General features: G+C 44.3%; 1 protein-coding gene across 1 annotated transcript in view; it reads right to left on the reverse strand.

Annotated features, from left to right (window-relative positions):
• Positions 1 to 26,682, reverse strand: part of LOC125365298 (myosin-13) — a 50,040-nt gene that overhangs the window by 12,363 nt on the left and 10,995 nt on the right. The window contains exons 10-31 of the mRNA XM_048365289.1: positions 26,084 to 26,222; positions 24,423 to 24,541; positions 23,623 to 23,772; positions 23,342 to 23,512; positions 22,025 to 22,334; positions 20,336 to 20,409; positions 20,150 to 20,237; positions 18,916 to 19,033; positions 18,044 to 18,167; positions 16,977 to 17,113; positions 15,544 to 15,799; positions 11,840 to 12,082; positions 11,319 to 11,495; positions 10,014 to 10,159; positions 9,813 to 9,903; positions 8,378 to 8,767; positions 5,389 to 5,515; positions 5,187 to 5,305; positions 2,968 to 3,164; positions 2,188 to 2,371; positions 1,193 to 1,358; positions 406 to 536 (exon numbers count right to left, since the gene is read on the reverse strand). Coding sequence (XP_048221246.1) covers positions 406 to 536; positions 1,193 to 1,358; positions 2,188 to 2,371; positions 2,968 to 3,164; positions 5,187 to 5,305; positions 5,389 to 5,515; positions 8,378 to 8,767; positions 9,813 to 9,903; positions 10,014 to 10,159; positions 11,319 to 11,495; positions 11,840 to 12,082; positions 15,544 to 15,799; positions 16,977 to 17,113; positions 18,044 to 18,167; positions 18,916 to 19,033; positions 20,150 to 20,237; positions 20,336 to 20,409; positions 22,025 to 22,334; positions 23,342 to 23,512; positions 23,623 to 23,772; positions 24,423 to 24,541; positions 26,084 to 26,222 — 3,657 coding nt within the window. The remainder of the gene's footprint in view (positions 1 to 405; positions 537 to 1,192; positions 1,359 to 2,187; positions 2,372 to 2,967; positions 3,165 to 5,186; positions 5,306 to 5,388; positions 5,516 to 8,377; positions 8,768 to 9,812; positions 9,904 to 10,013; positions 10,160 to 11,318; positions 11,496 to 11,839; positions 12,083 to 15,543; positions 15,800 to 16,976; positions 17,114 to 18,043; positions 18,168 to 18,915; positions 19,034 to 20,149; positions 20,238 to 20,335; positions 20,410 to 22,024; positions 22,335 to 23,341; positions 23,513 to 23,622; positions 23,773 to 24,422; positions 24,542 to 26,083; positions 26,223 to 26,682) is intronic.

Raw genomic sequence — 26,682 nt, forward strand, 5'->3', positions numbered from 1 at the left:
CCCAGCACCACATATATAGAAAACGGCCAGAAGTGGCACTGTGGCTCAAGCGGCAGAGTACTAGCCTTGAGCAAAAAAGAAAAAAGAAGCCAGGTACGGTGCTCAGGCCCTGAGTCCACGCCCCAGGACTGGCAAAAAAAAAAAAAGTTTACATTTAAAAACAACAACAAAATAAGGGGCTGGGAACGTGGCCTAGTGGTAAAGCGCTCGTCTCGTATACATGAAGCCCTGGGTTCGATTCCCCAGCACCACATATATAGAAAAGGCTGGAAGTGGCACTGTGGCTCAAGTGGCAGAGTGCTATCCTTGAGCAAGAAGCCAGGGACAGTGCTCAGACCCTGAGTCCAAGCCCTAGGACTGGCAAAAAATAAATAAATAAATAAATAAATAAATAAATAAAAAGACACTTCCCTCCACTTCTTCTAAGGCAGCCTGGAGATCGGACTTTTCTTGCTCCACTTGCTTCTTGGTCTTCTCTACTTCTTGAAGGTTCTTGACAGTTTCGGCAATGTGCTCTGTTAAGTCGGAAATCTCTTCTGCAAAGGACAGGTTTGATTTAGGATTTCTGTCAATGGGCTCTGGTTTTATAGCAGAGGTATTTGCCAAGCAATGCAGGGGCTGGCAGTTCACTGATGACATTTATATAAGAGAGAATGTGGGGAAGTGGTTCCATGGAGGTGTCAGCAGAAACAGCTGTGTCACTCTGCCTGAACTATGCACAGAAAGTAGCAATAGGGAGAAAACACCATCACTCTAAGACCTCACAAAATAGAAAAAAGGGTCTCAGAGAGGACCAGAGGAAAAATGTATAGAATCATCATTATTCAGAATATATGGGGGCTTTAGAAAAGATTGGTCTGATCTTTGAATTTTCTACATCCTAAGGAATTTATCAACGAACACAAGTTGCAAAGCCAGGTTTAGAGACAGAAACTCTGAAAGGTCTTGTTCTCTAACAGCAACGGTCTGTGTAAACCATCAGGCCTCTGGTCCTTGAAAATGAGACTTAGCTGCCACCCTGCCTTAGATGAAGAGGATCCGAGCCTTGGGGCAAACTGGTAGATGCAAGGCATGATGGGTGAGGGTTTTGAAGGTCAGTGGGAGGGAGGAGGCTGTGGCTAACTGGGGAAAGTGCTGGAAGGAGGAGAGGAAGAAACAAACTTTGGACACCAGTGCTGCAGAGAGTGCTCACCTTGTAGATTTTTGTTCTCCCGCCTCAGCGTCTCCACCTGATCTACCACCTCTTCATAGGCGTTCCTCATCTTGAAGATCTCAGTACTGAGAGACCTGGATTCTTTCTGAGCAGCTTCCAGCTCAGCTTGACTCTCATCCAGCTTTTGCTTCCACTCTGCAAGGACCTGAGATGTGACAAGGAGACCTGTGAGGAGAAAGCCCCAGGGTGGGGGATGGGATGGACAACAGGGGGCGGGACTTGAAAGAGACTACTCAGACAAGAGGTGGCAGCAATGCCAAAATGTGGGTCTTCCCTTCTTATGGACCAAAGCAAGAGGTTGACTATGAAATGGTGGCTCTACTGTGCTCAGCTGGGTTGTTTAAGATACAAGTGGGGAGGGGCTGGGGATATAGCCTAGTGGCAAGAGTGCCTGCCTCGGATACACGAGGCCCTAGGTTCGATTCCCCAGCACCACATATACAGAAAAACGGCCAGAAGCGGCGCTGTGGCTCAAGTGGCAGAGTGCTAGCCTTGAGGGAGAAGAAGCCAGGGACAGTGCTCAGGCCCTGAGTCCAAGGCCCAGGACTGGCCAAAAAAAAAAAAAAAATCCTTGGAGATAGACTCACTTATGGTTCAGATACATCTTTTGTACCTAGCCTGAAGGTAATGTTGTGTGATAGTTTTATCATGCCTGTGTTTTGACTGCCACACCGCGCATAAGGTCACGTGGAATTTTCCACTTGCTACATCATGGCGCTCTGGTATTCAGATTTGGGATTTTTTGGGTTAGCAACACTTGACCTGTATTACATGCTCAAAGCTAATTAGAATTAACTTTGACTAATAAGATTTCCTTTGGAGAAGGGACTGTCACAAAAGTAAAGAGAGACAGAGTCTTTCAAACTGGACATTGGGACTCCAACTGAGGATCTCATCAAATGCAGCATTCTCATAAATCCAGCTGTGAAGGACTGTCACTTGGATCCCCCTCCATGAAGCCATGGGGACAGGACCTTGTCAAAGTTTCTCTGCTTCTTGTCCAGGGTGGCACAGGCTGTGTGGGCCCGCTCCAAGTCCAGCATCAGGTCATCCACTTCGCTCTGAAGCCTCTGCTTCGTTTTCTCCAAGGAAGCACACTTGGAGTTGGCAGTCTCCGTGTTTTCTTCTGCCTCCTGGAGCCTCTGGGCCAGTTTCTTCCTAAGTGAACCAGATGTTGTTTGAGTCTTAGCAAGACTGAGATTATTTCAGAGAGTGACTGTTAGGGTGAAATAGAAAGGAACAGCCTGGAAAGGAAAGGTGTATTGAAAGGAGAGGATACAGCCGTGTGCTAGACTATAACATGGCACTGGCCACACACCCCATGGTGGGCCTATAAAATTACAGTGGTGCTGTAAAATGCCAGGTGACTGTTGCTTGAAGAAGCCACATAGATTGATTGATGTATGTGTACATATACTCTAGAATGTTCTCAAATGGCAAAATCTCCTAAAGATGTGCCTCAAAATATATCCCCATCCATGGTTAAGAGACATGACTGTACTGCCTAAATAATCCCCAAGTAGTTGGTGACAAAGCAGGGGTCCCCAAGGAGACCCCAAGAGAGCTAGGTGGATAGACAGTTTCACAGGGGAAGGGCAGGGAGACCCCAAGAGGGCGTAAGATGCCACTGGATGCTTAAGGAACTATGAAGGAGAAAAGAGAGATTCTGGCCAGGCCTTCCTGGCCAGGACTTCCCTGTCTCTTAGCTTCTGCCATAAGTTTACCTCTAGCCTGTTATAACCCTGGAATCATACTTGGCCTCTTCCAGCTCGTCAGTGCGCTGGATGGCATCTGTCTCGTATTTGGTTCTCCACTGGGCAACCTCATTGTTGGCCTTGGACAGCGCCCTCTGCAGCTCGGCTTTGCCTTCTTGCTCCTCCTCATACTGCTCCCGAAGCAGGTCACAGTCATGGCGGGAGGATTGCAGGGCATGGCACAGGGCGTTCTTGGCCTGGATAATTATGGGTGTGACAAATCACAACATGATAAGACCCCTTTTCAAGCTAGGTGTCTTTTTTCTAAATTGACACTTGAATCATTCCCACAATGTGTAAATGTTGCCACATTAGTGTATCACCTACTTAATTTTTTTTAGGTTCTCTCCTTCATTAGAATATATTTAAACATATTAAAATTATACATCTAAATCCTTTATCAAAACTAATTCATGACACTGCAGTGGGTAGAATACCATGAACACTTGCTACCATCCATAAAAGAAGGTAGTCATAAAAGTAAACACAATGGGAATAAAACAATGTTATCCTTGTCAGGATGGTACACACTGTGACTCTGGGGTTGTGGTCTCTCCTCTGTAAATGTCTTAGTTAGGTAAATAAGCAATGCTAACGAGCTGATGTTCAAATGGAGACCTTTGCTTGCATATAATTAGGAAGATGGAAATGGAATTAAGAAGACAATAAATGCCTTGCTCCTCGGACTGGAATTATAAAGTACCGTGACTATGAGAAATGTAGAGTATATTTTGGTGTCATAAATGGGCTGTCTACTCATACTTGAGCCAGCCTGGGTAGAAAAGTGCCTCTGGGATTCTTGGCTCCAATTAATCACTTAAAACCCAGAAGTGGTGCTGTAGCTCAAAGTTGTAGGGCAAAAGAGCTCATGGGAGTTGTGCTGTTCCAGGGCTCAGCTTCCTGTTCCCAAGCATGAGAGCCCTCTTCCCCCATCTCTCATTCCTATCTGGACAGGGTAAAAGTTCAGCTCTAACTATAATGGTCACATAATATCCACTGATGCCACCATCAAAGAAAAGAGTTCTGTTTCCCCAGTGTAATCATCTGTGCATCTTCATCCTTTAAAAAACAAACATATAGGGGCTGGGAATATGGCCTAGTGGCAAGAGCGCTTGCCTCGTATACATGAAGCCCTGGGTTCAATTCCCCAGCACCACATATATAGAAAATGGCCAGAAGTGGCGCTGTGGCTCAAGTGGCAGTGTGCTAGCCTTGAGCAAAAGGAAGCCAGGGACAGTGCTCAGGCCCTGAGTTCCAGGCCCAGGACTGGCCACAAAAAAAAAAAACCCAAAAAAACCAAACAAACATATATAAGGCCAGGAACAGCAGTACCTGCCTGTAATCCAGACACACAGTAGATATAAGTAAGAAGGTTGTGGGCTAAGGCCAGCTTGAGAAGGAAAATTCAAGACCCTATCTGAAAAATGAGTAAAGAACCAAGGACTGGAGGTATGTCTCAAGTGATAGAGCCTCTGCCTAGCAAGCACAAGGCCTCAAGATCAAGCCTCAGTACCACCATAACAGAGTAGACCTCCTCAATATTTGTTTAAGCACTGGTTCTCACCTATTTCCCCTGATTCTATTGAAACACCTTACTGTAGAATAGAAAGATGGGCAGTGAAAATAACCCTAGATCTTTTCCAAAAGTGAGGGATAAAGCTTGGGACACACTCAGAAGATTTTCCTGTAAGTCTTAGTCAGTATACAGCAACCTCAGAATTCCATTCATGCAGTTTTGAGTACCCCTGAATTCCTATTTCAATGCTTAAATATACATTTTTGGCATTTCCTGACCTCCTACTGTGTACTAGTGCTGTACCTACTATGTGCTACTAAAGTGGGCTAACATGTCGTCTAGATAGAAGCATCTGATATCGATAAAGAAGGAGGAGGAAAACATTCCAAGTTGTGGGGCTGGCTGGCTGAACTGAGCTGGTCAAACTGATACATTGATGAGAAAGAAAGGCTCAGAGATGAAGAGGAAAGCTTCTCAGACCATCATGTAGGGACAGAGGTACCCAGGAAGAGAGGCACCCTGATGGTTTCCTAGTCCTGAGAAAGGAGATCCAATGCTAAGGGCTTTTAGGTACAACTAACAGGTTCTTTCCACTGTGCAATGACTAGATAGGAAGCTCCAGATTTCTCCATGCATCCAATTGCGTTACCTGGCTTCTCAAGTTCTCTCTAACTCTGCCCTTTCCCCAAAGAGGCATCCTTACCTTGGTTTCTTCCTCCAGTTGCCTCTTAAGCTCCTCCAGCTGTTGGGTAAGGGCCTGCTTGCCTTTGGTTAGCTGTGAAATCAGAGACTCCTTCTCTTCTACTTGGTGGCTCAGTTCCCCTGACGAACAGATGTGGTTTGTAAGCCTCGCTGGTCCCCTGGATTAGCCTGGCCAGATCTCAGAGCCTGGCCCATATCCTTACCATTTTGGGTTTGTAGTCTTGCCTTTTGCATGTTCAGATCATGGATTATCTGGGTCTGTTGGTCATCCTTGGCCTTGATTTCATTAAATTGATCTTCTACAGACCGGCACATTCTTTCTATATTACTCTTAAAAGTAAAAAGAAAAGAAAGAAAATGTCTGCATGAATGGGAAAAATCAGTTCTTAGTGTCCAATATTGAACTGGACAGTTTGACAGTGTCGCTTCTTGTTAGGTAAAATAAGAATACATAATCTATGAAGATTGGCTTAAAAATCATAGCTAGCCAGGTGCCAGTGGCTCACGCTTGTAAACCTAGGTACTGAGGAGGCTGAGATCTAAGTATCATGGTTTGAAGCCAGCCTGGGCAGAAAAGTGCCTCTGGGATTCTTATCTCCAATTAATTGCTTAAAACCTGGAAGTGGGGACTGGGAACATGGCCTAGTGGCAAGAGTGCGTGCCTCCTACACATGAAGCTCTTTCGGTTTGATTCCCCAGCACCAAATATATGGAAAACGGCCAGAAGGGGCGCTGTGGCTCAGGTGGCAGAGTGCTAGCCTTGAGCGGGAAGAAGCCAGGCACAGTGCTCAGGCCCTGAGTCCAAGGCCCAGGACCGACCAAAAAAAAAAAAAAAGAAAAGAAAACCTGGAAGTGCTGCTGTAACTCAAAGTGGTAGAGCAAAAGAGCTCAGGGACAGTGACCAGGCCTTGAGTCCAAGCCCCACAACCAACAAGAAAAAAAAAATGTAACTTGAGGATAGGAATGGGATGGGGAAAGAAAGGGGAGAACAACATTGATCACAATGCATTCCTGACTTCTGGAATTGAAACCACTTTGTACAGCTGCTTAATTATAAAAAAAAATTGTACTCATTTAAGATTGGTTTCATTTTGATTTGTGTTTGCTACTTAATTATGAATAGCTTAGAGCATGGGCTTTTGGTTGGTAAGTATGTAATGTATGTAAACAAACCTCTGAGGAGATGCTACTCAAAGGAACCCTGGGATCCTGTTGGAGTACAAATACTTCTATTGCCAGGTGAGCAATGTTTGAAGCGATGAATTCAGGTGACAGTGTTGAGCAATACATGCAATAGTACAAATGGTCTCCTGTGGTGCAGGTGATATGGAGAGATAAGCTGCTTGGACTGACCTGTATTCTTGTGAGGTTTATTCAAAACCCATGTATATATTTTGTACCTCTTCCCTCTTCCTTCCACCCCATAAAATAGGAAGGAAAATGAGCATCTACTTTTCCTTAGAAAGGAGATGGCTACAGATCAAATGGAATCCTCAAGGGGCTCAGGGTGTCTTTGAGAAGATGACATACCCACATGGAAGAACTCTAGCAAGGCAAGTAAAAAAGGAGGCATTAATTAAGAAGAAGAAGAAGAAGAAGAAGAAGAAGAAGAAGAAGAAGAAGAAGAAGAAGAGAGACAGTGAGAAAGAGCGAGAGCAAGAGCGGAGTACCTATTACTCATTCTTGTAATCCTAGCTACTTAAGAAACTGAGGTCTGAGAATCGAGGTTCAGAGCCAGCCCAGGCTGGAAAGTATATAAGACTCTTATCTCGAATAAACCACTCAGAAAAAGCTAGAAGTGAAGCTGTGGTTCAAGTGGTAGAGTACTAGACTTGAGCAAAAGAAGCTCAGGGACAATGACCAAGCCTTGCGTTCAAGCCCCAGAACTGGCACCATCTCCCTCCCCCCAATAACATATTTTTAAAGCACAAAACATTAGGAAAGTCTCCTTCAACTGTGTTAAAAAAATCAAGAGGAATTCAGTATACACACTATGAAAATAACCTACATAACTTGTGGGAAGAGATGGGAGGGAGAGACTTGGAGCAAGTGAAGGAAGGGATAACATTGTCCAAAAGAAAGGAATGTACTCATTGTCTGAGTTATGAAAGTGTAATCTCTCTGTACAACACCTTAAAATAACAATAAAATTATATTTTAAAAAATCAAGAAAAGAAAATAAGATAGCAGAAAGCGGTATTGGTGGTAGGGGATGCTGTAAAGTGAATTGGCTAGGGTGACAATTGTTGGAATTTCTTCTAACCCAACCAACACTGCAATATAGGGAGAGAGAGAGAGAGAGAAAGAGAAGAGGGAAAGGGAGAGAGTGGGAGAGGGACAGAGCTGCAATGTTGTCAAGAGAATGCTATGTTTGGATGTGGTTTGTACTTCCAGGGTTCATATACCTCCCAAGGAAGTGTAGTCCAGCCCCCATGGCAGGGCTGAGCAGTGGTAGGATCTTTAAGAGGTGGAGCCTCATTGAAGGACATGAAGTCATGATAGGCACCACCTTAGGAAAGGATGAATCTTGTTTCCTGAGGCTGGGTTAGTTGCTGCAAGAATGAATCATAGGCTAAGAAGATCACCCATGGATACAGTTAGCTCTGAGATGTTCCAGATAGATGGGAAGCCTTTCTTCCAGCTTCAGGAAGGCTGATGCAATCTGGAGTGGCAGCATTTCATGGTCTGAACTTGATTTGTGAGGGTCTGAATGTATATGTCACCTCAAAATGCTTATGATGACACAATCTCCCCAGTGAAATGCTGGGAAGTAGGGCCTTTGGGAAGCGATTAGGTCTTGAGGATTCAACCTTTGTAAAGAATCAGAGTCTATATAAAAGATCGGTGCCAGCTTCCCCTGCTGCTGTGGGAAGACATAGCATCAAGCTGCCATCTTGCAAGCACAGATCGGGCCCTTAGCAGGCACAGAATTTACAGGAATCTAGGTCCTGGATTTTCCAACATCCAGAACTGTAAGGAATAATGTGTGTTGTGTAGCATTTACTCAGTCTAAGGTCTTTTGCTACAGCATCTCCCCATGAAGATGGATGACTTGAATGCATTTGAGGACTTGGGAGCAAGGAGAAGCAGGGAAGAGGGGCTCCACGCAGACCATGCAATGAGTGTGGGGACATCAAGTTCCACATGCTCAGGGTCTCCCTGTGGCCAAGGACAGAAAGGGTGAGTCTGTACCTTGGACTTGGAGAGTGTCTCAATGTTGCTGGCCATGTCATCGATCTCCATCTTCAACTCACTCTTCTCCTTCTCCAGTTTCTGCTTGACCCTCTGCAGGTTGTCAATCTGTTCCCCCAGCTCTGCCATACTGTCTGCGTGCTTCTTCCGAAGAGCAGCAGCTGTGGCTTCATGCTGCAGGGTGGCTTCCTCCAGGTCCCTGCGAATTTTCTGGAACTCAGCCTCCCGCTTCTTGTTCATTTCGATCTGGGCAGAAGTGGCTCCACTGGCTTCTTCCAGCCTCTCGCTGATCTCCTCCAGTTCCCTGGAGAGGTCAGAGCGCTGCTTCTCAGTCTTGGCTCTGAACGTGTGTTCTGCTTCTATTTCTTCCTCCAACTCTTCTGTGCGAGCCTGAAAGGTCAATGGGTGAGGAAGTCATGGATCAGGGAGCAGCTTACTTGTGGAGGGGCTAGGTGATGAGGGATTGGGGAGCAGGTAGCACAAGGTTAACAGTAACATTGAATCAAGGAGAAAACTCTTAGGCTGGAAAATAATCTAAGTGTCCATCATGGGGGAATAGCTGAGTCAACTGGATGGAGGCTTTCCTTGCTCTAGAAATCCATGAAGCAGTCACATTCTGATGCACAACTCCCATGCATTGCTCTGCAGATGTGTTGATACATTAGAGGAGCAAAGTGTAGAATGACATGCTGAATATGGTAATATTTATGGTAAAAACACAAAGAAATAAGAACCATTTCAAATCTATCTGTCTGCCTGCCTGTCTGTCTATCTACCTATCACCTATATTTTCTTTGAGTCTGAAATGTGCTTGTAAATACATAGCAAAAGTTCCAGAAGGACCCACAACCAGTGGAAATTGGTTGTTATTTTTCAGAAGACTTGGAGGGTATTAGACTTAGGGATAGTGGTCAAGGCACTTTTATTGATAATATTTAGCCTTACTGGTGATACTTTGTCTCTTTTCAAGGAGATATGTTTATGTGTTACTAATAAATTTAGACTATTAATTTAAAATAGAGGGGGAAAACAGGCATGGTGATGCACACCTATGGTGCCAGCTACTGTGGAGAGTGAGGAAGAAAGATTTTCTTGTGCCCAGTAGTTCAAAATCTAGCCTGAGCAACACAGTGAGACCCTGTTCCCAAAACCAAACCAAAAATCAAGGCAAGCAACAAAACCAACCCCAAAGCAAAAAGCATAGAGAAAAGGACAGGACATTCCTCATAACTCCAATCTATGGAATAAAAATGTTCAAGAAACAAAGGAAGAGGATGAGGCAGGAAGATCAAGAGTTTGAAGCCCACCTGGACTATGAAAGGAGACTTTGTCTCCAAACAAAGAAACATGTAAACATGACAAGGGGGCGGGGGGGGGGGGGACAAGCAATGTACTTGCAAACAGATGTCTCTCAGTAGAAAGGTCTGACACTTGCCTGTAATTCTTTAATCTTTTTCTGCAACTGCAAACTGTGAACTTGTTCATCATCAATTTTGGTTTGCAATTGACTGATTTCAAACTCCTTCCTGCAAAGAAATTAACCAACAAAAATCAAAGGACATAAACTATCAGCCTTTGAGGGGTAAACAAGATGGCTTCCAGGCTCAAATGGAGAGGTAGAAAATGAAACGCCCACTTCTTTAATTTCTCTTCCACTTGCTGCTTGTCATTTTCTAGGTCCATGATGGATTCCTGGGAGATTTTCAAGTCTCCTTCCAGCTTCCTCTTCACTCTTTCCAGATCGGCCCGCAGTTTTTTCTCCTGCTCTAAGCTGCCCTCCAGCTGGAAAGACATGGGCAAGAAGGTTGGGAACCCATTGGGAAAGCAAGCTTGTCCCACCTCAGCCAATGGTGCCATCCACCTGTTCCAGCAAATCTTCCCTCTTTTGCTTTCTTCTCTCTTCTAGCAAAGCCACCTGGGAGGGGGGAATCAAGATCCCTTGTGTGCCTCTTTCAGCTGTTTCCTACTTGGCCTGTGCAGGTCATATTCCTGGTGGAAGGTCAACACCCATAGACTGGTGTTTACCCAGACAGGAATGCACAGGGGGAGAGGCAATGCCAGATGGTCACCTTGCCCACCTTCACTCCACCCTCCTCACACTAGAAACCATGGGGAGATTGAGGCAAGGAGTTTGTGTATTAATGTGTCCATGTAAGCACAGGACAAGGAAGGTGTGAGGAAGGAGCATAACCACTTTGGCCTCCGAAAAATTAGAGGATGTATGGGCTGGGAATATGGCCTAGTGGCAAGAGTGCTTGCCTCGTATACATGAAGCCCTGGGTTTGATACCCCAGCACCACATATATAGAAAACGGCCAGAAGTGGCACTATGGCTCAAGTGGCAGAGTATTAACCTTGAGCAAAAAGAAGCCAGGGGTAGTGCTCAGGCCCTGAGGCAAGCTCCAAGGCTGGCCAAAAAAAAATTAGAGGATGTAGAAAAATTCTAGCCAAAGTAGTGAGTAAAATCAGACTACCGCAAAGCTGGCTCTTACACCAAGAATGAGAGTGTACCAGAATGGGGAAACATGGCCACAAATGAAGTATTTATTATTACTATTATTAGGCAATACTGAAGATCAAACCTAGAGATTTGTGCATTTTACACAAGCATTCCACTGAACTGGAGCCAGATTGGGGATTTGGGAATCTCAATGACCTATAGGCTGATGTCAATTATAATAATGATGATTTTTACTGAAAACTTCAATAGATCTGTGGTGACTGTACACCAGTGTGTTGTGTGCCAGTCATTTTAGTTTGCATAAATGTCACCCACTGTGTGTTGAGATTCTCTTGGGAACCTTCCCAGGTAGAGCTGTTTGCACCCCTGTTTCTCAGGTGGAAGCTGAGATTTTACTGGTCTGTCAACCTGCTTGGGGATTGGCTGAGATCTGAACTCTGGGCTCTGGTTCCAGAATCAGAACTCTTCAACTCTCCTTACATCATCTGTTTGCTGTTCAAGCTTGACATTTATTTTGATTAAACTGTTGACTTTGTCTTCTTCAACCTGCAGGTCATCCAGGGTCTGCTGATGGGCTTCCTGCAGAGATTTCTTTTCCTTGGTCAGTTTGGAAATGTTTTCCTCGAGGGCAGTCATTTCTTCCGAAAGATTCTTTACCTAGGAGGATATCAGCACCAATGTCATATAGAAACATTGAGGCTGAAAACTTCCAACAACAAAGTAATATTCCTATCTTGCTCTATTAGATCTTTACTTTGGAATTGACAACCTCTATGTTTTTCTTCCCTTCCTCCCTCCCTCCCTCCCTCCCTCCCTCCCTCCCTCCCTCCCTCCCTCCCTCCCTCCCTCCCTCCCTCCCTCCCTCCCTCCCTCCCTCCTTCCTTCCCTTTCTCCTTTCCTTCTGCTTTTTTCCTGCCTTTAACTTCTGGGTGCTGCTGGGTCAATGAAGCTTCTGTACCCATCTCCCTTGGTGCAGAGCCTGTGGGACTCTTGGTACCCACCTTGTTTTCTGTGGCATGCTTCTCCTTCTCAACTTTGGTCAGGGTCAACTCCAGGTCATCGATATCTCTTTTGAGAGAGGAGCACTTGTCTTCCAGACTCCTCTTCTTGCCCATCAGCTCAGAGTTGATCTCTTCCTCCTCTTCCAGCCTTTCATTCAGCTCCTTGACTTTTGCTTCCAGCTGGATCTTGCTTTTGATGAGCCCCTCACATCGCTCCTCAGCGTCCATCAGATTTTCTGTTTCCTGAAAGAACCAGGACACTGTATATTTTGTTCAGCTCCTGGGGAAACCTCTAAAAGTCCATTGTCTGGACCTGAGCCAAGGGGGATACAAGTCTAGCATCTAAGCCTACATGTTTGTTGAATGTACATGTTGGATTATCTCACTGTTCTGTCACTGTCGCCAGCTGATAAACAAGCCATTTACTGTGTGTCAAGTGAAACTGACTGTATTTGCAAAACATGGCTACCTTTTAACTTTCAACAGAAAAGGGCTGCTATGTGTGTTCTTAGTTGTGCCTCTTAAACCCACAAAACAAGACATGATAAACACGCAGGAAGTTGGGTTCTGGATGCTCACACCTATGATCCTAACTACTGAGAAGGCTGAGATCTGAGGAGTGTACTTTCAATCAAACCTGGACAGAAAATCTGTGTAACTCTTCACTTTAATTAATCAGCAAAAAGCCAGAAGTGGAAGTGTGGCTTAAGTGGTAGAGCACCAGCATTGAGTGAAAAAGCCATATGAGAATACAAGGCCCTGAATTCAAGCCCCAGTATAGGCACCAAATAAGTACATACATACACAGATTAACAAGTGAGTAAATGAATTAGTCCCAGAAGACTTACAGTTAATCTCTTGGGGAAAACCGAGATTAGTAAATTCTGTTTTTTTCACTAAATCAAGCTTGATCTTTCCCTATAAAAACACACTAAGAACTGGACATACATTGCTGGGAAATGGCTAGGATGAGACTGGGTGGAAGTTTTATAAACCTAGGCCATATGTTAAAGATCAACACGCATTAGAATCTCCAATTCCTCAACACCCACATGGAGTGAGTGCTGTTGCCATGCCCACTTGTCAGATGAGAACACCAAGGCACAGAGGTAAGTGACTTGTCTATGGACACACAGCTCCTAGGTGGAGGATCCGGATGACACACCTGGCGATCTGGTTTCATATTTGTTCCCTTGCCAACCATGTCTGGGAAAGGCTCCTAGACTGACTGGAAAAGAGCCACATGAAGAGGAAATGCTTAGTGCATGGGGAAAAAGGGAAAGGAAATATGCAAAAGTTTACGTAGAGGAGAAAACCATAAATACCTTAACTCAAAGAAATGAGAGGGTGGAAGAATGCTGGGCCTGGATTATGTACTTTTGCTTCTCTTGTTTCATTAAAAAGTACATTCTTGGGCTGGGGATATGGCCTAGTGGCAAGAGTGCCTACCTCATATACATGAGGCCCTGGGTTCGATTCCCCAGCACCACATATACAGAAAATGGCCAGAAGTGGCGCTATGGCTTAAGTGGCAGAGTGCTAGCCTTGAGCAAAAAAAAAAAAAAAGAAGCCAGGGACAGTGCTCAGGCCCTGAGTCCAAGCCCCAGGACTGGACCAAAAAAAAAAGTACATTCTTGCCAGGCATAGGTGGCTTATACCTACAACTCTAGCAAATCAAGAGGCTAAGGTTTGAGGATTGTGGTTCAAAGCCAGCTGGGGCAAGAAATTCTGTGAGACTCTTATCTCCAATAAATATTAAGAAATCTGGAAGTAGAGCTGTGGCTCTAGTGGTAGAGTGCTAGCTGAGTAAGAAACAAAAAAACAAAAACAACCAAAAAACCAATGATCCAGACAATGGCAGCCTACACCTGTAATGCTAACTACTTAGGAGGCTGTTATCTGAGGATTGTGGTCCAAAGCCAGCCTGGGAAGGAAACTCTGTAAGACTCTTATTGCCACTTAGCCACCAAGAGTACAGAGGTGGCATTATGGATCAAGTGGTAGGGCAGTAGCCTTGATCATAAGGGCCAGGAATGTGGCTTAGCTGTAGAGTTTTTGCTAAGCATGCATGAAGACCTGAGTTCAATTCCTCAATGCCACATAAACAGAAAAAGCTGAAAGTAGTTCTGTGATTAAAGTGGAAGAGTTGTAGCATTGAGCAAAAAGATGCTAACCTTAACCATAACCCTAACTCTAATCGGTAACTCTAATGCTAAACCCAAACCCAAACCGAAAGCCATCATTAACACTACCCCTACTATAACAGTAACCCTAACCCAACCACTACCCCTAACCCTAAACCTACCACTAACCCTAACCTTACCCCAAGCCCTACCGCAAACCATACGGCTACAATAACCTTAAACCTACCCCTACCCCTACCCCTAATTCAAATACTACCCCTAACATTGCCGCTACCCTACCAATAACCCTAACACTAGTCCTAACCCCTAAAACCTAACCCTAATCCTAACACTACCTCTACCCCTACAACAACCAATAACTATAATCCTACCACTACCCCAAACCCCTAAAACCTAACCCAAACCCTAATGTCTAACACCGAATCATAACCTTAACCCTTAACGGCTAATCCCTAACCAAATCCCTAAACCTAACCCTAAATCATATGGAACACATAAACACTAAACCCTAACTTTAACCACATCCCCTAACCCATACTCCCTAAACCTACCCCTACCCCTAAAGCGAACCAAAAATGAACCCTAATCCTAATCCTACATCGAAGCAAAACTAGAACCCTAACCCTAACCCAAACCCTAAACCGAACCCGAAGACTAACCCTCTAACCCTAAATCCTTAACACTAACCCTAACCCACTAACCCTAACCACCTAACACTAACCATAACCCTCTAACTCTAACCCTAAACCCTAACGCTAACCCTACTCCTAACCCTACCCTCTACCCCTCACCCCTACCACTAACCCCTACACCTAAACCTACCCCTACCCGTAACCCTACCCCTACCCCTAACCCTACAACTAACCCAACCCCAACCCAACCCTACCCTTAACCCTACCCAAACCCTAAACCCTACCCCTACCCCTACCCCTAAACCCTACCCCTACCCCTACCACTAACCCTACCCCTACCCCTAACCATACTCCTATCCCTACCCCTACCCCCTCCCCTACCCCTACCCCTGACCCTGACCCTGACCCTGACCCTAACCCTATAAGCAGGCCCTGAGTTCAAGACCCAGAACCAGAAAAAAAAAAGTTTAGAGACAATGCACACACAAAAAGTTCATTTTCAGAAGCATTTTTTAGTATAACCATAGTATTGAACAACACATTGAAAACTTTCTATTTTGGAATGGGCTATTTAATTTTAATGATTTATTTTTATTGATAAGGCTTAAAAAAAAACTTGGTGAACTCTCAACAGCTGTGGATTAGGATGACACGCAGACATTTCTCATATCCACAGTAAAATATGTTTAACCCTGCCAGGGAAGACAGGGAGAAATCAGAGGCCACACAAGTTTGGTTCACTTAGCTTTGGGGAAGGCAGAGCCAGCCCCTCTTTTACAGAGGGTGATACTGCAATACACTGTTCAACCACATGGTGGCACCACTGTCACTTGAATAGACACTACTTTTTGGGGGGTGGGGAATCCTCTCTCCTCGTTTTTTGGTCCTTTCAGTCTGGGTTTTGCATCTTCAGAACAAAGTTACTTACAGACTGGACCTGCAACTGGAGATCATTCTTTTCCTGTAGCAGAGAGACCATTTTCTCTTCCAGCTCCTTCCGGCGAGCCTCAGATCTGGCCAGATCTTCCTTTGCCTTTTCAAAATCTTCCTTCATGGTAGCCATCTCCTTCTCAGCCTCTGCACTCTTCAGTAGGGGTTTGATCTTGAAGAACAGGTTCATCCAGGGCCAGTGCTTGACATTCATGAAAGAACGGATGTTGTACTGGATGCAGAAGATGGAGTCTCTGTGCATCAGTTAGGATTTGGATTAGTGGACCACCAGAAGGTTTAGCTAATCCCCCTATAGGTGCTAGAACCTTTCCATCTGTAGCAAAGATTGGAAGGAAGGGCAGACATGGGGCTGCCTGTGGGCCTCTCATTCACCTGGCCTCCTGCTACACCACCTATGGAAAATACTCTCCCTGAGATCATCAGTGGTCTCCCATTTGCCAATGCAAGAAGTATCTCTCATTCCTGTTGGTGGGCCTTTCTCCCACAGTTCAATCAGGAAGCCACACTTGCACTTTTGGAATCCCCTCTGCCTTTGATTCCCTCGTAAAAATCACTTTTTGTCTTTTGTAATGTTTTGTTCTATGTTGGTGTCCCGTCATCAGTTATGTCTAGGCTCCCGCCCCCAACAGAAGTGATTTTCTTAAAATTGGTTGCTGCCTACATCTTTTGTTTGTTTGTTTTTGTTTTTGTTTTGCCAGTCCTGGGGCTTGAACTCAGGGCCTGAGCACTGTCCCTAGCTTCTTTTTGCTCAAGGCTAGCACTCTGCCAACTTGAGCCACAGCGCCACTTCTGGCCTTTTCTATGGATGTGGTGCTGAGGAACTGAACCTACGGCTTCATGTATATGAGGCAAGTACTCTTGCCACTAGGCCATATTCCCAGCCCCAGCTACCTATATCTTAATCTCCTGTGCTTGCCTACCCCACTACTGCCCACTCCATATTTATGCAACTTTTTACATAATTTCTGGGTATTTGAAAGCTATCTTCCCTTTTCCTTAACCTATCTAATCCCTTCTTGGGGACTTCCCCCCCCCCCCATTTTTGTGCTGGTTTCACCAAACACCGTTGGCTTCATGAAGCTAAAGGTTGGAGGTATTCTTAACACCCAATGAGGGACCCCAGTTCTGCTCTTCTAGAAATCCCCACACATAATTAGTTGTCCATGTTGCTATTCTTTCTCTTCTACTGTTTAGGAAATAAGACTCTCGGGGATCCAGGCACTGGTGGTTCATGCCTGCAATCCTAGTGTCAAGCAGATTATCCAGCATAGGGCTTCTGCTCAATATACACTGGCCAAGTGAGTGAATGAATGGAGAATAAATGGGAGGATCTGAAGACTAAAAGCAGGAAGTGACCATGGGCAGCTCAGTGGGGAGGGTGAGGTGAGGTGGGGCAAGAGGCTACATCACCTCCGTTCCATCATCTTCTTGAACTCTACCCGCATCAGGTACCCCCTGCACAAGGCCTGTGTGCGTGTCATCAGGGTCACCAGCTTCTCATCTCGCATCTCCTCCAAAAGTCCCAAGAGCCCAGCTTTGAAAAACACCTGCATGAAAAGAGAAATGGGCCCTGTTTGCTCCTCAATAGATACTCCATTGGCTCCCAAGGGAGCCTCTTTCTACCCAATCCTAGCTCAATCCTCAGAGCACTGTGTTGGATCAGCAGCAACCAAGCTCCCATAATCCTCTTCCCAGCTTCTCTGCTCTGTGCATTTGTACATCTTGGGCAGTGAGGCAGCCTGTTGTAAAGCAGACTTTAGTCCCATCTACCCATGTGGTTGAGTTCTGACATACTCACACAGAAGGCAAGGGCAAATCCAGAAGATAACCATGGAGCAATTGTGCCAAGATTAGGAGAAAGTCACAGACGCCTCCTTTTATATCTCTGTCCCACCCTGAGTCCCACTGTCCTTACTGCTCTAAGCAGAACACCCACTCTACACTCTACCCATGACATCCAGGGAAACAGCCCTATCTGGGACTTTACACTGGAAACCCTAGCTTGCCTCTGTCTTGGAATCTGATCAGGATTGGAACATGGCCTTAGACACTCACTGGTCCTTACCATGACCCCCATATCACTAGTGAAAAGATGGTTAAATATAGCTCGAAGGCTATTTCGACAAGGGGCATCCACATGCACTCAGGAACTGGTTGGTTTTGGTGTTATAATTATTCTTCCCAGTCCTCACTGTCGGCATGGCTCCTGGTGTCTTTATTATTATTTTGTTACTTTTGTTCTCTTTTCTAAAGCATCCTTTCTCTATATGGATGTCTCTTCTAGAACACTTGAGTTGCCTGTTGCTTTTTTCTCAGCCATTTAAAGACCCCACAGGGCCAGATCCCTCTCCACCCAGCTGCAGAGCTCCCTTTATCTTGGCTTCCAAACAAGGGCTGGTCAGGTTGATAGAAGAGGAAGGAGCCCCTCATCTTCCTCTGACAAGCTGTGAGGGAATCTCTATGTCCCCTCTTCCTACCTTGGTGTGGCCGAAACGGAACTGCTCTCGGTCCACGTCGATGGAGTTCAGCAGCTTCTCAGAAGCGTTCTTGCTGTCGATGAACTGCCCTTCTGGGATGGCACTGGCATTGAGAATCCTATACCTGAGGATAAGGAATGGACACATTGCTCAAGTGGATTTAACCTTTCAGAAAGTCCCTGTTATATCAGCACCTTCTAGAACCTCCTCTTGTACCAGCCTTAGAAGGAAGCAACGTACTGTAAAGCTGGTCTGGATGCAACCCAACGGTGGGCTGAAGATAGGCAGAAGCCTAGAGAGGAGACAGAGAAGCAAGAAAGTCCAGCCAGTGCCTACATGTATGGCTGGGATTTTGCCATTAGAGGAAATGGCTCTGATCTGACTTGGAAAAGCCTTAAAGTCATCTGTGATTGATGCTTTCAGAGGGCACTCTCTCCTTCTACCTTCTACCTGGGACAAGGCCACAAGGACTCCTTCCCACAATAGGCATCTGGGAGGAGAGAGGTAGTCCAGAATCGCAGATCTGAACTTGGCTCCCGCGGGGAACATAGGGCAGTGTTGGCCACACTTTTTTGAGCCTCTCATCTTGGAGGTAAGTGGTGTGGTTTGGTACCAGAATTATCCACCCCTAAACGTCCATCACATCAGAGCTGATACACCTTGAATTGGAGTCATAGTTGGGCTACAAGGCTTGGCCACAGGCCTTGGAACTACATTGGGTTGGCTCAGCTCTCACTTTGGACATGGGGTCATCCTTCCAGCAAAAGATGTTTACAGAAACCCTGGGAGATAGGCGAGTCCACAAGCCACCCAGGCCAAGAGAGCCTTGGCTGTCTTCAACAGGAGAGAGATGTAAAGAGAAGGGGACTTACCGTTGCTTGAAGTCTGCATAGAGGATCCGGCTGGGGAATCCTTTCCTGCAGATCCGGATGCCCTCTAGGACCCCGTTACAGCGCAGCTGGTGCATGACCAAGTAGTGGTCCATTACACCTGGGGGGAAATGTCCAGAGCAAATGTCTCAGGCTTACCCAATGTTTTACCTTTGGTGACTTGATGAGTCAACACACCCAGACTTGATTGTAGTTAGTGCCAGATGAAATCCCACAGAGGAAAGAATCCCAACCTCCGTAGGGACACTTGACTGCACTTAACTATAAGAATGAATGAAAGCCAGGATTTTGATCTTTATCCTACTGGTGTCCCTGGGTTCTAGCTAGAGAGCAGAGGGAGTAGGAAGTAGCCGTTATCCCATTAGATAACCTGAGATGTCTTCCTGTTTCTGCTTGAGGTAAGGGTATTTTAGTGCCTCTCTGGTATTTTAGTGCCTCTCTTCTTTGGGGGCTCCCTATGTTGATGGAGAGAGGTGCAGGGAAGGCTGGTTTTTATCTTAACCTTGTTAAAACTTCAAGAATATTCATGAGCTTCCCTGGTTGCTGTGAAAGAAGATTATATGTTTAAGACTTTGGCTTGCACTGTACAATGCAGCACCAAGACCCATAAGAGGCTGCTTACTTTAGAATTCATCAACAATATAAATTCAATTTGTTGTCCTGGGTATACCTCATGTAAGCAGTGGATACCATGTTAGACAGGGTAGATGTGGAACTGATCTATCATTTTCCAACATTCTAGTAGACTGGATTCCCTGAAGAAAATCTGGTTAAGATCAAAGAGAAAATGGACTAGAAATCCACAAGATTTTGTAGAGACCTTCCAAGTTATCTGGACCCTCCCTCCTCCAACATGTCTCTGTATGTACACACCCACCATGTCTTGACTATAATCTCATTGGGGTGTCAGAGAGAACAGAACACATCCAATTGCATTGGAATTTCAGAATAAACAATGAATAATATGTTTTAGTAAGTATATCTCAAATATTGCCTGATTGATATACTCATTGAGAAATTTCTTTTTTTCTTGTTTTATCAGAAGTTGTGATTTAATAGGCATCTGATATTTGTATTTGCTAAATCTGTCAACTGTATTAAATAGACTAGTTTGAGAAGTGATAAAGACCTTGTACACATACCCCACAGAATTTCACATACATTTCAAGGTGTCCTTTTCTGTCCAAAATGATGACAAGATTCGCTTGCTACTCACCAGGAGTTTTGGTCTCATTGGGAATCAGGCATCGTACAAAATGAGGATGAGTGCTCCTTAGGTTGGTCATCAATTTGTTTAAATTTTCCTGAGACACAAATCAAATCAAAACACACTTGTCTTAACACCCACCATGACCCAAAGGCAAGCAAACAACGGAGAAGTAGAAACTGAGGAGATACAAACCCTGAACACAGCAGATACAGTCTGGAAAGAGGAGCCCTTCTTCTTCCCACCCTTCTTGCTTCCTCCAGAGTCACCTGGAAATTGACACAGAAGGGCCTGAAGGTCAAGTGCAGAACAGGGTACCCATAGTAGGGGTTCAGAACCACCTCTCCAAGCCCCAAAGAGAGGCCAGTTTTATTGCCTTTAGATTTCAGGATCAGAAGTATTTGCCTCATTTGTAACAAACATGCTTCTAAAATACTCTAATTAGGGGACACTTGACTTGATCACTGTGTTAATGGAGTGGCATGTGGAATTTAGTTGGGAATCTAACTCATGCTCTCAGATGAGGGAAGTCCTTTCCTTTAGGAAATTAAACTGATTAACTGTCAAGACTGAAATATTCTTCTTAGTGATTTAAGTTAAAAGCATTAATCTACTACATTTATGCATTTCAAACAACCCATGGCTCTAGGCATGGTGGTGCACACCTGCTGAGGCAGAGAGACAGAGCTGAAGGATAGCCTGGGCTCCCTCATAGAATTCCTGGCCACCTTGAGCTCCATAGTGAGATGCTACCTCACACCAAACAAACCAGTGCATGAAACCCAGAACCTTCATCACTTTAAACTCTATCTTGGTGACTATCTGAAGTTTATATATGCTAATAAACTTTAAAAGTGATACTAGCTGTGCATCTACTTTGGAAAGAGTTTCATTCCATCAAATTTATCCATAGTTACCACATGACACAGCAGATCTACTCCTAGATGTATGCCCAAGAGAATAGACAACCAAGACCCACAAGAACACAAAGGCCTGTTCACATTAGCCAGAAAGTGGAGACGATCTGAGTGTCTACCAACTGCCAAATGGATAAATGAATTGGTCTGGTCATATAGTGGGATATTATTTGCCTGTAGAATAAAGCATTGCTACATGCTAACCATCATGAGTGAAAAGATCCAAACACAAAGGCCCACCTAATACATCATTCAATTTGCATGGAAATCCATAGAGCTAGAGAGTAGCGTAGCACTTGCCAAGGACTAGGGACAAGAATGGGGAGAAACTGCTTATCGATTACAGGGATGATACAAAAGTTCTTTAAGTAGATAGACATGCTGATTGCATAATGTGAATATACTAAAAATTACCAAATTGTTTTCTTTTTTGAGTGCTGGTACTGGGGCTTGAACTCAGGGCCCTGTGCTCTTGGTTGGCTTTTTGTTTTTGCTCAAGGCTAATGCTCTGCCATTTGAATCATGACCCCATTTTCTGCTATTTGTTGGTTAATTGGAAATAAGAGTTTCACAAACTTTACTGCTTGGGTTGGCTTTGAATAACAATCCTAGATCTCAGCCTCCTAAGTAGCTAGGATTACAGGTACGAGCCACCAGTGTCTGGCTAACATCCTTAAATATTTTAAGGTATCACTTTTATTGTATATGAATTGTATCCTAACTTTTGAAAAAGATTAAACAATATGGTATTGTCTTATTTGTCCATAAAGAGTCAAGTTTAATGTACATAACTCTGTGTCTTAAGAGCAGGAGAAATGAGAGTAGAAGGAAGGAAAATGGAGAGGAAAGGCAGACTAACCAACCTTAGCCTGAAGCTCATGTTTGACTCATGGCTCAATGATCAGCTTTAGGGTATGGGTACACATCTAGAACTTTCCACCATGGAGGGAAAAGGATGGAATTTCACCTGCTTCTGCACCAGTATAGTTGGAGAAGAGGAAGGAGAGCAGCTTCAGAGAAGACTTCTGGTAGAGCCCCACCACCGTCTCATTCAGAGGGTCCTTGTTCTTATCCAGCCAGCCAGCAATGTTGTAGTCCACAGTGCCTGCATAGTGTACCAGTGAGAAGTGGGCCTCGGCCTTGCCTTTGGTAGGCTTGGGCTTCTGAAAATTGTTGGACTTGCCCAAGTGCTGGTCGTATAGCTTGTTCTTGAAAGAGGTGTCTGTTGCCTTGGGGAACATGCATTCCTCTTCCAGGATGGAGAAGATGCCCATTGGCTGGAAGGCAGGTAACAGAGACTGTATATTAATATATCACAATATATTACAATGGCTCCATGGTGGAGAAGCCAATGACACTTTCTATGGTGACATCACCATGGTGTGAGGAGCACTGGAATGTGAGCATGGTGAGGACAAGGCTCTTAGTGTGTTTGGTGCAACAACAGAACAGTGGTAGACATAGGGGATGTGCTTAATTAATACTTGTTGGACAAAAGAACATGGATTGAATTTATATACACATGAACAAGTATACATGTAGTACTTGTAGCAATATATTTAAAATATGAAGTTACAGAGAGATCTATGAATTAATTTGGGCCATAGATTAAATTGCATCTGGATTTTTCATTGCTAGTTTGGGAAGACATTGATTAGTGGTCAAAATATTAATGCCATCACTTGTTTTCATATTATTGTTCCACCAAGAAACCCACCATCTCTAGCCGCTCCTCTGTGGGACTTTGGGCAAGTTAAATAGATAAGAAATTCGATGGTTCTTGCTGAATTTCCACTAATATTCTGTGTGTGTGTGTGTGTGTGTGTGTGTGTGTGTGTGTGTGTGCATGTGTGTGTCTACTGGGGCTTGAACTCAGGATGCTGTCTCTGCTTAAGGGTAGTGCTCTACCACTGGAACCACAGCTCCACTTCTGCCTTTTTGCTAGTTAATTGGAGAAAAAAGTCTCTCCGACCTTCCTTCCCAGGCTGGCTTTGAACTGCAATCCTTGAATCTCAGCTTCCTGAGAAGGTAGGATTATAGACATGAACCACCAGTGCCCAGCCTTGCTCACATATTGGGGATAGCTGAGCCTTAGAACTTAACCTCTTTAGCTGTGAGAACAGAACTCTGGGTGTTTTCCACATGCATCTCCTCTCCATATTAGGAGATTCAGTTATCTGAAGGCTCACGACCTTGGGGAATGGAATTAGGGGCAGCAATTGATTAGCAGAGGAGAGGGAAACGGTGAGGGTTGCAACCAAGGAAGACTGGCAATTTTCTATACCTTCTCGATGAGCTCAATGCAGGCTGCCAGATCCATCCCAAAGTCGATGAACTCCCAGTCGATGCCTTCCTTCTTGTATTCCTCCTGTTCCAGCACGAACATGTGGTGGTTGAAAAATTGTTGCAGTTTCTCGTTGGTGAAGTTGATGCACAGTTGCTCCAAGCTGTTGAACTGAGTTATTTTAAATATCAAGGCATTTGAGTAAGTTTGAGGGAAAAATTCACTGGAAATTTAGCCAAGCAACCACAAAGCAGGCCATCCACTTGCTTCAGATAACTCACATCAAAGATCTCAAAGCCAGCAATATCCAAGACCCCAATGAAATACTGCCTGGGCTGCTTGGTGTCCAGCTGCTGGTTGATGCGGGTGACCATCCACAGGAACATCTTCTCATAGACAGCCTTGGCCAGGGCCCCCACTGAGTTGGTCACCTTGAAAGAGGTGCATCCATTAAATATTCAAAGCATTGTGCATTCAACAGCAACATAATGAACTGATGTCATGTAGATGACTGAATGCTGTCAGTTTCACATGGTGAAACATTATATAGTAAACATTTGTTGAGACATTTTCCTAACTTGTGGTCTTTCCTATCGGTGAGACCTACTCCACTACTGAAGACAGCTTTCTAAGAACAATGGTTATATATGTGACTCCAGCCCTGGGCATACTTCATCAAAATCAAAGTGGACCATGACCCATATTGGGTGAATTTGGTGTCTCTCTCTGAGAACTTGGAGCTAGAATCAAGACACTGGAATTGCAGGATGAGAATAAAAATACAGAACATAAACTTGAGGGGTCCAAAGGGATCATGTGTCAGAGAAGTGGAGAAAGCTTACTTAGCAAAGGTCTAACAGGAAACAGATGATAGCCCATACTGCCCCAGGGAAGGGACTGGAGAGAAGCCCTCATGGCACCCACAGGCCACTATTTAATTTACAAACCTTGGCTTCCCCAGAGAATAAATTCCCCCTTAATGTCAAAGTCAGTTTCATACATGTTTCTGAGAGCTACAAGTGAGAAGATGGTTAAAATGGCAAGACATCTTACTCAACTGGATTCAGAACATCTCTATTACCTGCTGGACATTTTGCCCTTTCGTGACATATTCATTTCCAACCTTCACCCTTGGGCAACACAGGCCTTTCAGCATATCTGCAGAATTCAGTCCCATCAGGAATCCCGCCTTGTCTGCCACTGAAGGAAGAGGAGAAATGGTGTGATGTGCACCAGGCCTGGACATCTCCAGCAAACTCAACCCAGTGAACTTCTGGAGGCCTGTGGATCTTGAAAACGTCCACTTTGCCTTCCTAGAGGTGAATTTTACCCATGATAACCTCTTTAATTGATCTTGGCCTGCTGCTATTTCAATTTCATAAAATATATTAATTATGTAATGATATTAAAATCTAAGAATGCACAAAAAGGCAAATAAGAAAAGGAGGCACAATTGGACAGTTAACAACATATATCAGGCAAATTTATACCAATCCATGCTAACCACTGAGAGGGAAGTCCAAAACCTCTACTCTGCTTTCAAGTGTTTGGAGGCGTCCAAAGGACCAGAATGCTAGCAAATTCATGTAGCTCATGGAGTACAGTTAGCGTTGACTACCCATGGCTTCCTGTCATAGAATATGTAGATTGTACCAATCATGGATGAAAAAATATCACACCTATACTAAATGTGTACAGACTTCTTTTCTCGTTGTGTCTAAATAATACAGCAAAGAGATTTTTTACATGATGGTTATATTGTATTAGGTATTATAAGCAACCTAGAGATAAAGTATGCTAAAGTATGTGTGTAGGCTATATGTGAATTTAATTCTGTTTTACTTATTTGAGACAAGGGCTTGTGATGTAACCTTCAACTCATGATCTCTTCTGCTTTAGCTTTCTGAGTTTCTAGGTTTGTAGAAGTATGCACCCAGGCCTGGCACCTCCACTGTTTTCAATACAGGATGTTAGCATGAAAAGGTTTTGATATTTGAAGAGGAAGATTACATCAGGTGTGGCTAACTGAATCAAGACAGCTATAATACACAGATAAATGAATGTCAATTTTCCCGACCTTTAACTCACACCTGTAGTTCTTTTTAATTGCCTAAATTGAATTTAAAACACACTGTGGAGATAAACTCAAAAGGTGGATTTATTAGGGACACATGTTGCTAGCTCTTTACTCAAGAAACTTGTAGCGTGTTTTATAAAAGATAGTTCCTGTAGTTCTATTTCCAGATTTCTTAGGAATAAGACAGAGGAGCAGTCATAGGATAAGCCAGGTGAGAGTTATAGAGAAAAAGAGTTTTTGTTCTTTTTTTTTTTTTTTGCCAGTTCTGGAATAAGGGTCAAGTTCAAGAGATGTCAGGGTAGGAGTGAAAAGAGGAAAGAAAATCTGACTTCCACTTTACCAAAGTCTTTGGGTTTAAATGATTATGAAAGTATTTTGCAAAGAACAATGATGTGCACAGATAGAATTTCATCTATCAGAATTTGCCTTAAAGAGCAGGAAAACTTTGATTATGAGAGAGAATGGAGATTCACCTGGGTAGAGTCTTTGGCCAAGTCACTGGTTTACCTAATTCACATACAATGAGACTCAGACAACTCAAATGCAGTTGATGCCACTTCAAAAGAGTAGGTCTTAAGCTGAATGTCAAGTTTAGCTCACATGGCTTATGCTACACGTGTATACTGGTGGAGAGTCAGACCAACCCTCTTCCCAGCTGTGGTTACCTTCAGTGCCATCTGGCTCAGCTTGCTCTTCTCGCTGCTTCTGCTTGAACTTCATGTTCCCATAGTGCATCACGGCTCCTGTCAGCTTGTAGATCCCAACTTTCTCTTCTGAACTGAAGCCCAAGATGTCAATGGCGTTCTGGGAGAAAAACACAGAGTTGTTTCAGTAGGAGTCAGAGGCCTGAATCAGGGGTTCTCTGAGTTCTTACTTCTGTTTTATAGCAGATGATGTAATGTTTGCTTAAATAAGTGGCTGTCAGCAAGTTAAGGGTCAAAAACCATTTTAAAAAACAAACAAACATGCTAGCTGGGTGTTGGTGGCTCACGCCTGTAATCCTGGCTACTCAGGAGGCTGAGATCTGAGGATCACAGTTCAAGGCCAGTCTGGGCAGGACTCAGTGAGACTCTTATCTCCAATTAACAACCAGAAAACTAGAAGTGACACTGTGGCTCAAATGGTAGAGCACTATCCTTGAGCTGAAGAGCTCAGGGACAGCACCCAGGTCCAGAGTTTAAGTCCCAAGACCAATAAAAAATCAAACCAAACCAAGAAAAAAATGCTTGCTTTTTTGGCCAAACATTATGGGAAGAAAGTATGA

The sequence above is a fragment of the Perognathus longimembris genome, chromosome 17, assembly GCF_023159225.1.
Source record: "Perognathus longimembris pacificus isolate PPM17 chromosome 17, ASM2315922v1, whole genome shotgun sequence".
In the NCBI taxonomy this organism is placed as follows: Eukaryota; Metazoa; Chordata; class Mammalia; order Rodentia; family Heteromyidae; genus Perognathus; species Perognathus longimembris.